This window comes from Tiliqua scincoides, chromosome 7, assembly GCF_035046505.1.
Source record: "Tiliqua scincoides isolate rTilSci1 chromosome 7, rTilSci1.hap2, whole genome shotgun sequence".
NCBI classification, from domain to species: Eukaryota; Metazoa; Chordata; class Lepidosauria; order Squamata; family Scincidae; genus Tiliqua; species Tiliqua scincoides.
The window spans coordinates 42,122,498-42,136,961 of record NC_089827.1 but is presented as its reverse complement, the minus strand read 5'-3'; the positions used below and the strand labels follow the sequence as shown (position 1 = coordinate 42,136,961).

General features: G+C 43.1%; 1 protein-coding gene across 2 annotated transcripts in view; it reads right to left on the bottom strand.

The window, feature by feature from the left end:
- Positions 1-9,874: 9,874 nt before the first annotated feature.
- Positions 9,875-14,464, bottom strand: part of DCP1B (decapping mRNA 1B) — a 49,317-nt gene continuing 44,727 nt past the window's right edge. Inside the window, exons 8-9 of one of the 2 annotated variants that reach the window (XM_066634599.1) lie at positions 12,897-13,145; positions 9,875-11,370 (exon numbers count right to left, since the gene is read on the bottom strand). In XM_066634599.1, the coding sequence (XP_066490696.1) occupies positions 11,290-11,370; positions 12,897-13,145 (330 nt within the window). In that variant the 3' untranslated portion in view covers positions 9,875-11,289. Of the gene's footprint in view, positions 11,371-12,896; positions 13,149-14,464 lie in introns of both variants that reach the window. The other variant, XM_066634600.1, reaches the window with a different exon arrangement.

Below are 14,464 nucleotides of genomic sequence, written 5' to 3'. Positions count from 1 at the left end.
GGTGCCCACTTCCTCCTGCTGCTACTTGTGCTACCTGGACTGGAAAAAGAAGAAGGGTAGAGAAGAAGAGGTGGTGGGCTAGAGCATCTTCATTGCCAAATTCATGGCAGAAAAGGATGATTTGCCGACTGTATACATTTTTGCTGTGCACTAGAGAATCACAAGACTAGAAGGTCCTTTAAACACAGAAGCACTTGAACTAGGTTAGGATTCATGATACCAGAACTCAGTCCTGGCCTATGTTAAGTCATCCTTTTTGTTACAATTGCTGGGGGAGGGAGAGACACCTTGTCTTAGGCTGATACTCCGTGTACCTTGGCAAATTTATATTCCCAACTCATGTTTGCTAATGTTACATGCCTGCAGAGTGAAAGTACTGTAAGGAAGAATTGGTGGGTTGGGGGTCCAATGATTCTTTCCCAAATGCTCCCTTGAGGTCATTTTACTTTGGTCTTGAAGCCCAGCTGGAGGAATAAAACACATGCTAAAATCAGCCTGGGAGGCATCTGCAGTCATTGGCAGACTGAAATTGATGTCCCCCTGCCACTGATGGCAACTGGCTTCAGGGCCCATGATAGGGGGGGTAAAGGGGATAATTTGAACCCAGGCCCAGGGTCAAAAAGGGGGCCCAGGAGCCAAAGGAGAGAGCCCAGAAATTTCCTGGGATCTTACATTTTCTGATCTCACCCAAACTCACTGACTATGTGGGATGCTGGGTGCGCAGTGGCAGCTGCAGTTGCAAACCTTGGGTCAAGGAATGCATTTATGGCTCTCCTAAACACAGCATCAAATCTGGGAAGAAACTGGCCTGCTACAGGAGCTCTTTGGCTTGTAGATCCACTTACCAGGAAGGAGCATGTAGGAGGGACACAGCTGAGGGACTACAGCTGCTGCAGTGCACATCCTCCCCCTGCCCTATTTTGCTTCCTCCCCACCCCAACTCTGCCCACCCTCTCACCACTCTTTCCTGCTCTGCTTCACCCCCACCCCTTCAGGAAGGGGCCCAAAAGAAAATCTGTACCCCCTTGATAAAATTCCTCTTGGAGGCCTTGCACTCTTCTGAGTGTTAGGTTGGCCTTTGCACCCCATATCCAAACCTATCGTTTTTGTCATTGTAGCACATTGACAGCCCAAACCTGAGCTGCCTGGTATCCAGGGCTGCAGTGGCACCAAAATGGCTGCTGCTGAATCCTATGGACACCGGGCAGCCACCAGCAGCTCCTGATGTATCCTCTGGGGAAGGGGACATTCACCCCCTTCCCTCAGGTAAGAAGCCACATAATGAGGCTACTTGACTCTGCATTGGCTATTTAGGCGGCACAGAGTAAAGCAGTCAGTCCCATTGGGCCAGAAGGCCTGACGCAGTGATGCGAGGTAAGCCTGGTAGTTATGCTATAGTATGCTTACCTGAAACGTAAGCATGGTCCATCTCTCTCTGAATGTTAAGTTAAAGAGGAAAAAAAGAAAGCCAAGTGGGTGGCTGGACTTGGCCAAGCATGCCAAGTTCTCTGCAGAACAATGTTGATACATTTGAACAAAGGCACTAGTGTAACAGGCTTCGTTTGCAACTTCTCAGAAGAAGAAGAAAAAAATGGGTTTGTGCTTTTAAAATTGGTCTGTCTTGCCTTTTAACACATAGGCTCAGTATCATGGCTTTAAGCTCAGAGACTTTATACGTATATAGGTAGATAGCTACACAATATTTTTCAGAGCAACAGGCTGCACACACATGCTAGAAAGCAAATATTTATATCAAATCTCATATAGAAGGACACTAGTCAGCTTAGCTCTTATATTTTTGTTCTTTTTAAAACCAGTTTGGTGCATACACAAGTGTAACTAACAATATAATACATTATTTTCAGTAAGTTTTGGTGGTCTAACAACATTAGAAGGGTTTAAGAAGACAACACAGCCAGTTCCGGTTCACATCAAAGGCTATTTCCGGTTAACATTGCAAAGGTCATGTTCTCAGAGAAAATGCAGAAGATAGCGCTGAGCCCACAAAACGTTTTTCCACCGGCAAGTATGTTGCATTTCACGGGCTACAACGAAGGCCGAAGTAAGTCATGAGATGGTTATGAGATGAGGTCAGGTTTTGAGTGAAATTGAAAGTGCAGTGTCATTTGCTGACTGCTGGAGGTCTGTGAATTGTATATAATGTATGTATGGAATCACCTAATCTGGGCATCTGGTGATTTGTAACCGACCAATGAATTGTCTCCAATGCGAAATGTATATGTGTTTCAAGGAGGGAACTCAGATTGTAATAAAAGTGAGCTGCAGGGGGCGTTGGTTAGCTTCCCTTCTCCCCACTTCTGATGCTCACAGTCTCCTTTGGAGACTTTGATGGATTTTACAATAAAGGCCTGGGAACGATCACCACTTTTGCCTGCTGAGTTTGCTTTGGAACCAGGGAATACTTTGCAACATCTGGGATTATCCTGCAACATCTGGGATTACCTTGCAACAGCAGGGCAATAGATTCAGCAGAACAGAGTTTTACTGGTTTCACCCCCTCCCACCCCACTCCCTCCTCCACCACATCTTACCCCGCCCCTGCCCTGGAATGCCTCCCCCCCACCAGATTTACCTCTCCACCACCTAGCACTAGCCCAGAGCTCCAGGCAACGGTCCCCTGTCCACCTGCCAGGGCTGGCTCAGAATTGGCTCACACTGAGCCTGCTCTGGTGCTGGACCGTCAGAGACTGTTGCAGGCATGCCTTACAGCATGTTTGTGACAGTGCGTACTGGCACTGGGCCGGCATGTGTCGAATATGATCAGGCCCTTCCCTTTCCATCCACTGATGAGAAATTCAACTTCCTGACTCTCAAACTGCAAATCAATTCACTATGACTTTAAGCAAACTCAAGAAAATACCAGTGTTTTATTTTGGAACTAAGTTCTGTTCCAATTCAAAACAGTGTGTCATGCCAGATTCTGCTGCTTGCTTCCTGTTTGGCAAGCACAGCATTGCAAAGTGAAGTGAATGTGAATGTGAGCAAGAGCCTTTTTCTAAAGTTTCAGACAGAAACCAAGTAGCTGGGGCCTTGGGGAATCCTTCATACCAATTCCAACGTGCGTGTATGAAGGGGAGACACCAGAACAGCTGTTGCGTGCCGGCTAACAGCCTTTGCTCAGCTCTCTCAGGCAACACTCTGATTAATTGGTATGTTCTGTCCTCTTTCCTGCCTCTAACTGAAAACCAGGAACAGCTCCGCTTGCTATATCTGAAAATCCACAAGAAAGCAAAACGTCACCCATCTTCCCTTGTGGATGTCACTGAAAGAATATTACATTCTGACAACTTCTAAGCTACTTTACATCTGTATATGAGCTAAGATGCCAGCACGGGCAATGGGAAAACACTGGCATTGTTTCAGAGCCTACATAAATAATAACCTTGATGGAACACAACTACTCAAAAGAGTTATAAAAGACATTACATTCTGATCTTTGTTTTCAAAGTCCACATTCAGTGAGGAATGAAGAATAAATCAAGAACATGCCAATGACTGAAAACAGACAAGCTTTACCCTGCAGAGGGCTTCTTTGCATTAGTCAGATAGGCAGTGCCAAAGAAATTCAGATTCAAATTTCAGATTGGTTTGTTTCAGCCATTGGCCATAACAAAAAAGGGAATGTATATCTGTGACAAGATTTTTTAAAAAACACACTGTTAAAACCAAGATACAATGGTTGGTTGGCAACCTTCAGACACGAAAGACTATGGTGTAAGCCTAGATACAATATGCTGAATGATAAATAAAATCAAACTCTCTAGAAGGCAAAAGCAGTATCAAGAGTGATGCTTTTGAAAATATTTATTAAGGACCCAATCCTATCCAATTTTCCAGTGCCAGTGCAGCCGTGCCAATGGGGCATGCACTGCATCCTGTGGTGGGGAGGCAGTCCCAGAGGCTTCCCTAATGTAAGGGAACAACTTAGGGTTGCATTGCAGCTGCACCAGTGATTGAAAATTGGATAGCATTGGGCCCTAAGATGTGTATGTTAATTATGTCATTATTGCATTCATATCCTGTCCTTTCTCCATTGCGGGGGGGGGGGGGGGAGTGCACATTGTTCTTTGTAGTGTGATCCAGCAAGAGCAAAGATTCTTGCTAATAGCCTGTGAAGGAGGTTTCTGACAGCCTCTAGTGGAGCACAGATGTACAAGCACATCATCCCATCAACATGTTGATTGCATTGCTATATTTGAAGCTGACTCTTCCTCCAGGAGCTAACAACAGACTTAGGGCCCAATTCTATCCCATTTTCCAGTACCAGTGCAGCCGCAATGCAGCTCCGAGGTAAGGGAAGAAATGTTCCCATACCTTGAGCATCTGTGACTGCCTCCCCAACACAAAAAGCAGTGCATACCCCATTGGAAAATTTGATAGGATTGGGCCCTTAAGCTAGGAGTCAGTGGCCATATAAAATTGCTATTATTTTGATATTATTGGCTATAAAATTGGTATTTTTTTTACATTTAGAGGCAGTTGTGGTGCTATGGTGATAAAGGACTACTTGAGAGGAGACACAGCCACTAACCTTTCCTGGAAATTAATTCCCACGCTGCCATTCTTCCACTGCTGCAGACAGCAGCCCCTATCATCTTGGGTGGGCAGAAGAGGGTGCATTTCATTGATGTTCCACAGTGAAGATGCAAAAACACCAACCCTTTATTCCATAAAAGTTGCAAGAGTTACAGGTTCAGGGTACCATGTAGTGGAGAAAGGACTGCTAGGGAGAATCCCCTAGCAGAATTTAACAATACATTAAAAATATTTCCAGTGCAGTCCTATGCACCTGCTAAGCATAACATGAGCATAAAATAGTAGCAGTGCAATGCATTCCCAAAAACAACAGAAAGAGCAAAATAGCATTGGTAAAAATAGAGCCACACTAGAAGACACTCCCAGTGATAGTGCCAATGGCAACACTGCTCGCCACCCACCAATAACAGCCATATGCAAGGGAGATGACAACCAACTCACAATGACACTGGAATGGTCCCATGTTGTCACTGTAACCAATGACTTCACAAAATACAACCAGAAAGCAGCAAAGGCACCATAGCGCCCATGCTGGGGTAGGCCACTGAAGGCAACAACTGACATCTACACACTTCAAGGATCCCTGCAGACAGAGGTTCAATTCTCCTGGCAGCATCCAGAGCCTGCCAACAATCACTCTTTTACCAGGCAAACAGGCAAGAGTACATAGAGATGGAATGCTGGGGAGGGGGGCATGGCACTGGAAATTATGGCTACAGAAGCTTCACCACTGGCTTTATGTATGCGTTAGGCATAAGACATGCCTACTGAGCATAGAGTATATGTATTATATATGGGCAGGGAGAGTATTGTGCAAATATCCTCATCATTCCTCATCACCTCAAAGCAAAAGGATTCATGTGTTCTTGCATGAATGGTCCCACAGGAAGGGACCATGTGGCAGGTTGTCATAGTAGACCCAAGGCCTGATCCTATCCAATTTTCCAGTGCCAGTGCAGCTGTGCCAAGGGGGCATGCACTGCATCCTCTGGTGGGGAGGCAGTCACAGAAGCCTCCTCAAGGGATGGGAACATTTGTTCCCTTGTCTTGGAGCTGCACTGCTGCTGCATCAGTGCTGGAAAGTTGGATAGGACTGGGCCCCCAGTCACTGTCTCTCCCTTGCCTTCTGGCAGCTGTAGGATTGGTTGCTTACTGATGGACTGTTCAGTTGAGCCAAAATTTCCTTAATTATCTACACGTATAGTGTTATAGCTGCAATCTGCTCTGTAACTATTGGTTTTCATAGCACTTATAGCTCATTATAGCTCAAAAATGGAGGTTAGAAGCAATCAAGCAAGTCCAAGGGAAAGCTACTATCTGAATCCTGGCCTCCTCCACCAGAGCCCAGCATCAATATGCTCAGAAGGAGAAATGGAGTGATGGCCCTATATAGCCTCAATCAGAATAAAGCAAGTGTCATTCAAAGCCTTAAAACCAGGTTAGAAAATGGCAGTCTGGAAAAAGTTTACTGCTATGTTTTAATTGTAAATGCTGGCAAAAGTGGGGTTAAAACCAGAGATCATGTTTTAATTCTTCACTGCATTGAAATTCCATCTTCAATCTGATGCATGCAGAGTTTTGTAGGACATGTGACAAATTAGCATGAAAGGAAGATTAATGTTGTGCTGAGACTGAGATATTAAGTGAATAAGCATTCCTGAATCATCCCTCTCACCTCAAGCAACAAATCATATAATCTGAAATTAGACTCATTCTATACCACCAGATTTCACAGTTCTAAAAATATGAGGATGGATTTATCTGACAGGAATAAACAAGGTGGTGGGTATAGTGACGAAGATGGTGTTAGATTCAGAAGATATCATTCAAATACCTGTTCAAATACACACACACACACACACACACACACACACACACACACACACTCTATGGCCTTAGGGAGCAAAACCAGAAGTGACGTTTAAAGACCTTTAAAGGCCTCCCCAGCCCTCTGAAGGCCTTCTAAGGTCTTGTTTAAAGACCACTTCCAACTTTGCCAAAAAAACCAGAATAATAATAATAATAATAACAGGTATTTATATACCGCCTTTCTTGTTCTTTATTCAAGACTTTATTCAAGGCGGTTTACATAGGCAGGCTTTATTAAATCCCTATTAAATAGGGATTTTTACAATTTCAAAGAAGGTTCTTTCTTTCAAGAACAACTACATTCAAGGTGTTTCATTCCGATCTGGCTTCACATTCTGGCCTCCATCCTCCCACGCTCAGAGCAGATGGAATTGCTCGGCTTCAGCTTGTCAGCTGCTCCAAGGTCGCATAAGTGACATTCGAAGGCCTCCCAGATGCTTAGAAGTCGTTCTGAGGGTCAGGGAGGCCACAGCTGGCCTTCCCGGCCTTTAGAACGCCATTCAGACGCGTCCAGAGCGTTTATGTGCCAAGACCCATGGATCTGATTATCCACGGGTTTGGCATCCATGGGGATTCTGGGAGCGGAACCCCTGTGGATGCCAAGGCAAAACTGTAGAAGAAAAGTATCTTATTACAAACAAACCAAAGTTCATTAAATCAATTCTCATATAGTCACATTTAGACTCAAATGACACATGTATTTCTGAACATGTTACAAACAAATTTGTTGCTGGTAATAGAGACACAGACATAGTTTTATTCATTTAACTTATACTCTGCTTTTCAGCCAAGATAGGCTCCCAAAGCAGCGTACACCCATCACAACCAAGAGGCTCCCCAGAGGAAATGGAGCTGTAGCTTAGCAGAAAGTCCCTTTCTAAAACTCTGGATAGTTGCTGCCAGGTAGTACAGGCAATGACCTGATTAGGTATAAGTAAAGGCATGAAAGGCAGAGAAAGAGAAATGATGTAGATGCATGGTTCTTTGAGTCCCAGTCTCACTGATCCTCAACCATGCACTGTCTATGCAGATAACACTGGACTGTCTTACAGAGTTTGCTGCAAAGATGACTGAAAAACTGCTACGTGGTATTTTTTGAGCACTTATTCATATTTATTATTATTCTGTTTTGCTCAAGATTCAGAAACTGCTAGCTACAGCTCTGAAAAATGGCACGAAGATGGACTACCAATTCAGAGCTTGGTACCTGGCAAGGCTGATGTCTGCTAGAAAATTACACACTTTTCTTCATATCTTCCTTTCTCTATTAGCAATGCAGTTTCCTTTTCAAACCCAAAGTATTTTTCCAGCAGGTTTTCTTTCTTGCTTCTGATGAAGTACTGTATTCCAGACAACATGGTACAGTGAAATAATGGTCCCTCCCATATGGAAGGGAAAAGCCCAACTACTGTGTTGGCCCATGTCAAGTTCAATTATGCTGCAAAATGTTATGTTCATTGAGGGTTGTTGTTGCCTTTTCCTTCTCTCTCGCTCTTTTTTTTTTTAGTAATCCTGCATTAACTCAGTACAGAATGCAACAGCCAGCACTTACACAGCGCAAAGATTTATGATTGTGCTACACCTCTGTTTTTTGTTATGCTGGCTGCCAGTCTGTTTCCAGGCACAATTCAAAGGGCAGATTATAGCCTTTAAAGACCTAAATGGGCTCGGGCCAAGGATCTAATGGGTACCTTCACCCATGGGAATCTGCCTGTCCTATAAGATCATTCAGGGAGGCTCTCTTAGGAGTTCTGTCGAAGTCAAAGTTTTGGCTGGTGTCATCTAGTGACAGCATCTTTTCAGTAGTGGCACCATTACTGTGGAACCCCCTGACTCTGCAGATGCAGCTGGTCCTCTCTTTTTTTTGCGACCCTGAGAGCCTGCTTTCATAGATTCTTATAATTTTGTCCCTTTGTAAAGTTCTCTCCTGTATGGATTGTATTTTATTATTTTGGGTTCTCTTCTGGACTGAATATTAACATCTGAAAACTGAGGTCAGAATACAAATTTTTTAAACTGTGTCTAACTGTGTTAATTTTCCGGTTTTGTAACAACAGAAAAGAAGATGTTCCTATTTCTCTCTATGATCTATTCTAGCAGGCACAATTGCTATGCATTATGTTTGATCCTCTTTCAGACATTATAAAAGACACCTTGCATAATGGCAAAGGTCAAAGAGGTATATATGACACCAAAGCTCCACCTCCTGACCACTGGAAAGTCTATGCATATCCCCCTCCTATGCGCAGGGCCTAGGAGAGGAGGGTAAAGGGGGTAATTTGTACCTGGGCCCAGGGCCAAAAGGGGGGCCCAGGAGCCAAAGGAGAGGGCCCATAAAATTCCTGGGATCTGACATTTTCTTATCTACTCAGACTTGTTGCCGGTATGGGATGATGGATGCTGGGGACATTACCACGACTGGGGATGCTGGGGACACTACTGATGCCACATGGGTGGGTAGACCTGGGCTCCAAATATTTTTCCAGCTGTCTCTCCCCTCCCTTCACCCTGCTTTGCCCCTCCCTACCCCTATTTTGCTCACCCGTCACCACCCTCCCCTGCTCTGTTCCACCCCCCCTTGCCTAGGGGCCCAAAAGAAATTTTGTACCCCCTGATAAAATTCTTCTTGGAGGCCCTGCCTATGCGTCTTCGATTTCAGGAGGCATTGCTCAAACTGTTCAATCTTTGAAGCCATATGGACTACAAACATCCTTATTTACAAAACAAAGGTTGAGATTCTTTGAAGGACAACCACTGTTCCTTGTATAAAGTGCCTGTATAATTCTTGCAGAAGATCATAGTCCGGTTTATATGTAGTACACAGGTGGGTGAAGTGACTTTTAAGAAAGGGGGAAATGGGGTGCAGAGGGATGAGGTAGAAGAAGGGCTGAATGTTACATGTTGATTGGAACTAACAACTAAATCTTTGGCTGAAGTTTTTAACTTGCAAAAGAAAGACATTGAGAAATGCAACATATAAACTAGAGATTGGTGCATACAGAATATACAGCAAAGTGGGGTATTACTACATTATGTTCTTCTCCTTTCATTTTAGCAGTGGGTATCATCCGCTGTGCCTAAAGACAGGCTCAGAGAAAGTCTAAGGGTTGTTCTCAGAACAGAACACTACCCTTAACATAATTCTTTCTCTAGCAAGGAAATGGATTGTCAGAATTCTTCTTAGATGGATAATCTGTCATGACAAAACAGGCACATAGTTCTATTTGACAAATCAACACTAAAACTGCTATACTTTCAGTTCCTGCTTCTTGTGCAATTCTAAACAGCCTTGTCAAGAGCACCTTGTGCAGTGTTCCACCTCAATCTTATGTGTTTGTGGCAGTTTAAATTCAAATCTGAGAACCAAAAAACTTAAAAAGCATCCATCCAAGCCCTGAATCTTCAGTCCCTGTGATAATAAGATTAAACCAAAGTGCAATCCGTGTAATCCATTTTATTTTCTTTACAAATGGGTCATTGAAACCATTGTCCATCTGCTCAGTGAACAGCATACTGAAAATGAAAAACAGTCATTTTTTTTGCTACTTTTAACAGAATTCTTAAAATGATGCAGCTGTCCCCTAGAAGCATATAGAATTATCATGGCCTGATGCCAGTCTATAACTACATTAAAGGCAAAAACAGCTAGAACAAAAGGACAGTATCTTCTAAAGATTATAATTTTGTCATTAGCTGTTTGCTATGAATATTCTGGTCACAGAATAGAAAAATATTTATTTATAAAAGAAATTCTTTTTTAAAAGAGAAAAATCGTACATCTTTCACATTTATCAGATTGCAGATAACTTGGGACTTCGTTGCACATTGTGAACACGCTCCAGAGATCAATGGAATCTTAAGTCAGTGGGCGCTATTTAGTGGGATTTACTTCTTGTGGGCCTCTTCTAGACTGCCTCTCCTTCCGCATAATTTAAATATCAAGGGTGCTCCCACAAAACATAGCTGGAGAAGAACCCACACACACATTTAATTCCAAGTGAAAAACAGATGTTCAAGTCTTCTCTGATTCTTGATATGCACAAGTCTTTCAATCTAACCCTTTGAACCCACTTGAACATTTCAGACATGGCAGTAACTGGAGTTAGGTCACACTCTGAAAACTGTAAAATGAAAAATATAGCATAAGAAATGTAATTCTTTGCAAAGGTTGGAGAAAATATTATTTACCACTGAAGGTGGTATGACGGAAGCATCATTGCCCATGGTGTATTTATTTCTTTTGCCTTACTGTCATTTCTGGTTAAGCAAGTTTTGAAGGTTTTTGGAGAACTTGCAACACCTGTGTACACCTGTGTACAGAGATGATAATGAGACAAATATCCATACTACAGGAGTTAATGGCTTCCTTGAGTCTTTTTCAGTTCTTTGAAAATCTATCTTCTATATCCAGCCAAACCTCACAACAGCTTCAAGTTTCAAAAGAACAGTCCTACTCTGCCATCTGGTGGTCAGCAATCTTGGTAAAACAGAGCTGAGAAATGCCAACAAGATAACTGGAAATTCCAGCAATTGATATCCATTTGGGTTACATTCCCCTTAAAAAAACAAACAAACAAACAAAAAAAGTATGAGAGAACCAAATAGAGAAAGTCAACTTTTACTCAAGTTGGCATATAGCCTATGGAAGAAAACATTATAAGGGAGTTTAAATTCATCTTTACACCATAACGCCCCTCCCCCCAGAAGGCACAATCAGTTCCCACCCTTTCATTTCTTAGTACAGCACATACTTCCCAATGAACATCATCTGAAGATATGCAGAAGGTCTAAGACCAGTCATTTAATGGGATGTTTAAAAGGGCATGTTCAAGATATCATATACATGTAATTAAAAATTATATTTCACATAGGCCTTTTCATGGCTGCTTTTCTCATATTGGCAAGGTAGGCGTCATAGATGATGCTTAGGAAGTTGTCATCATTCTGGAAAAAAACAAACAATAATTTATTAATATGTTTGCGTTTCTGTTTTAATTGTCTTACTTGTATATTCAAGCCACCACGAGAAGTTCTTAATCTGCTTTGAAGTGGGGGATATCAATTTAATAAGACTGTAATCCTACTCACACATACCTAGGACTCACAGCAGAATGCTAACTTGAAGCTTCACAGGCGTAGCTGTCCTTGTGCCAGTGGAAGGTGTTGCAAATGTGCCATAAGGCACATCACGACACTTGGCGAGTAAACAGCGCTCATGGAGCAGCTTGCACTTCCCTGCCAATGATGCATCCTGCCAGATGCTGGCAGAGGTAAGATTTGCACAGGGCAGAGGAGGGGCAGTGGGAGACTGGTTCAGAGTTGAAGAAAGGGCATTTTGGGGCTAGGGAGGGTGGAACAGAGGACGATCAGGTCTGGGAGGAGGTGGAATCGATGGAGGACTCCTCCACTGTATTCTAACTCCCATCCCATCTCAGTGTTATACCAGGCCACTTGGACTTTTTTAGCCACCTAAATTACTGGCAGAGATCTGAGTAGCCCCATAGGGAAAGCTGGGGCATTATTTGCAGTAAGGGGAAAAATATCTGCTTACCCCGAGGAGACCTTCAGCCTGCTCCCCACTAGTGCTGGATAAAACAGAGGCCATGTGGCTCTGCTGCAACAGCACTAGTTAGGATAAGGCTGTCTGTCTCATTGAACTCAGTGGGGATTAGATATGAGTTGATATGTATTGGATTGTGCTGTAAATAAGTAAAGGCTAGAGAGACCCAAGAAAAACAAGATTCTATACGTTTTGAACTTTTTAATCTGTGATCTTATTCACTGGATCTTGAGTTCTATTTAGTGCAGGGAGCCTAGCATCAGTTTTTAAATCTGGAGCCCCCAGCTTGTCCCTGCTCATTTATGAAGCTAGCTGATGGCTACGTGTCACACTCATCCCAGTCTACCTCATATGGTTTTGGCAAGACTGAAATGCCATCCTGAGAATCTTGGAGGAAAGGCAAGATAAAAACAGATAAAGATGCTATTTCAGTCAATGGTATCTGTATGCAGGATTTCCTGTCACTGCTGTTTCATATGGATGGCAACATGAACTGCACTTTAGGATAAACCAGCAATTCCACATGATTGAGTATTCACAGGAGTATTATAGAGGACAGGTCTGGTACCTGGTTACTGACAGAGAAGTTGTGGCCAATACTTTTGGAGTGTTTTAGGATACAGCACCCCACACATTTCCAATGGTACAACTACAACATGGTCAAAGAGCAACTACTTTTCCAATATACAGCTAGCTCACAGTCAGCTGTGAGGAAGTACCCTCCATAAAAAGGAAGAAGTACCCTCTGTAACAAAACACTAGATTGTGAATAATCTACACAGTTCTGGAATATGCAAACTGGTGGCACTTCACTTTGAATCTATGCCCAGAATTTATCACTCAAGTATACAAATATAAACAATAATCAAGGGAGGATGAAGGTAGGCAAGAAATTTTCAGGATGTTTTACCTGGATCAGATGTAGTAGAGTTTCTTGTAACTGCAGCTTTGTCAGTGGATTGTTGTTTGGGACAGATGGTTCTGGGTTCTGAATAGACATGAGAAGGTTAGCAGAACTTGGAACAGTTTCTTGTTTCACAACTGGTAGCCATCCACTCTCAGTTGGTTTGGGTGGTACTGGGGCTGATTGACTAAACACCATTGGGGACATCAGTAGTGATGGAATTACAGTAGCAGGAATTCGTTGTGGTGAGATGACCTGCTTACAAAGAATTGTACATTACATTTAATTCCTGAAATGAACCAGACATATTCAAAGACATTTTATGTAGCATTAGATTAGCTTAGTACTAAGATATAGGTGTGGGATACCATTTGCCGCCTTGATATAAGTTAAATTCAGCCCCACTAGAGCTGGTGTTCAGCCTAAGAAAGCAGAAAACCTCCTTTGCACCAACAAAACTCTGACTCTGGGATCATATCATCACTTCTGATTTGATGCACCACCCAAAAAGGGGGGCAAGCCTTCTGCAGGCCAGAATACTGGACAGCTCCTGAGAAGATGGTGGTGGAGAGATGGCAAGGACTGCCTTTTGTCATTGCTAAGGAGAAAGAGCGCTCCTGAAGGACCACATCATTTGGTTATAAATCAAACATACGAGTGTATTCAGGCAAGTGGGTAAAGGCCCAGAGGGAGCTGAGCCTTTTCTTGTCCTGGTGGTAAGAAGTGAAGTGATGGCAATATATATAAAAGCTGATGGTAGGCTAGGCTAAAGAGGAGAGGGAGCACTCCTCCGCAAGCTCCTTTGCACTCTGAGGACCCCAAGAGGGCAGGATGTTGTAAATGGTGTTCACTCATTGAAGCCAATGCTCCCTTTCCCCCAAATGGGGAAAAATAATCCATACACCAAGAAACTACTAAATGCACAGCTGCATAACCTATTACTCAGTAGTATAGCTTTGATGTAACATGAGCTACATGTTACTTTCTTTCAAACAGATCTTAGGAAAGATGGCTCTATGCACTTATGGTCATGACATCACTTCTGGTGGGTTCTGACAGATTCTCATTCTGAAAAGTGGGTCCTGGTGCTAAAAGTTTGATAACCACTGCTGTAGATAAACCCTTGCAGCCCTTTTTGGAAAGCAGGCTGCCTATTATACTACGGCCAGAAAGATCCAAGGCTACAGTCTCTACAGGTTGGGAAGACCCGAATGTAATGCCACATATACACAGCTGATCTTGACAGTGGACATGCTCCGTATTAAAAGAAAGCATGGCTGGTATGCAGTCTGAGAGGCTGGAGAGGCTCCAAGATGGAGATTTCTAAATGTTATTTCAGTGAAGCTCCCAAAGAAATAAAAATGACATATTAATTATCTTAGGAGAGTGTCTCAGTCATGAAAAGAAATATTTTAAAATAACTTGAGCTGCAAACAGTTAGTAAGCAGTTTTACAGACAGCAGAGTTTTAGGAGGTATCTAATGCCATGCTGTATGCCAGGCCCCCAAACATGGTGCCCCTGTGAGCAAGTGCACCCGCGCAGGAGCTGGCATCTGACCACTTGCTATCGCCAT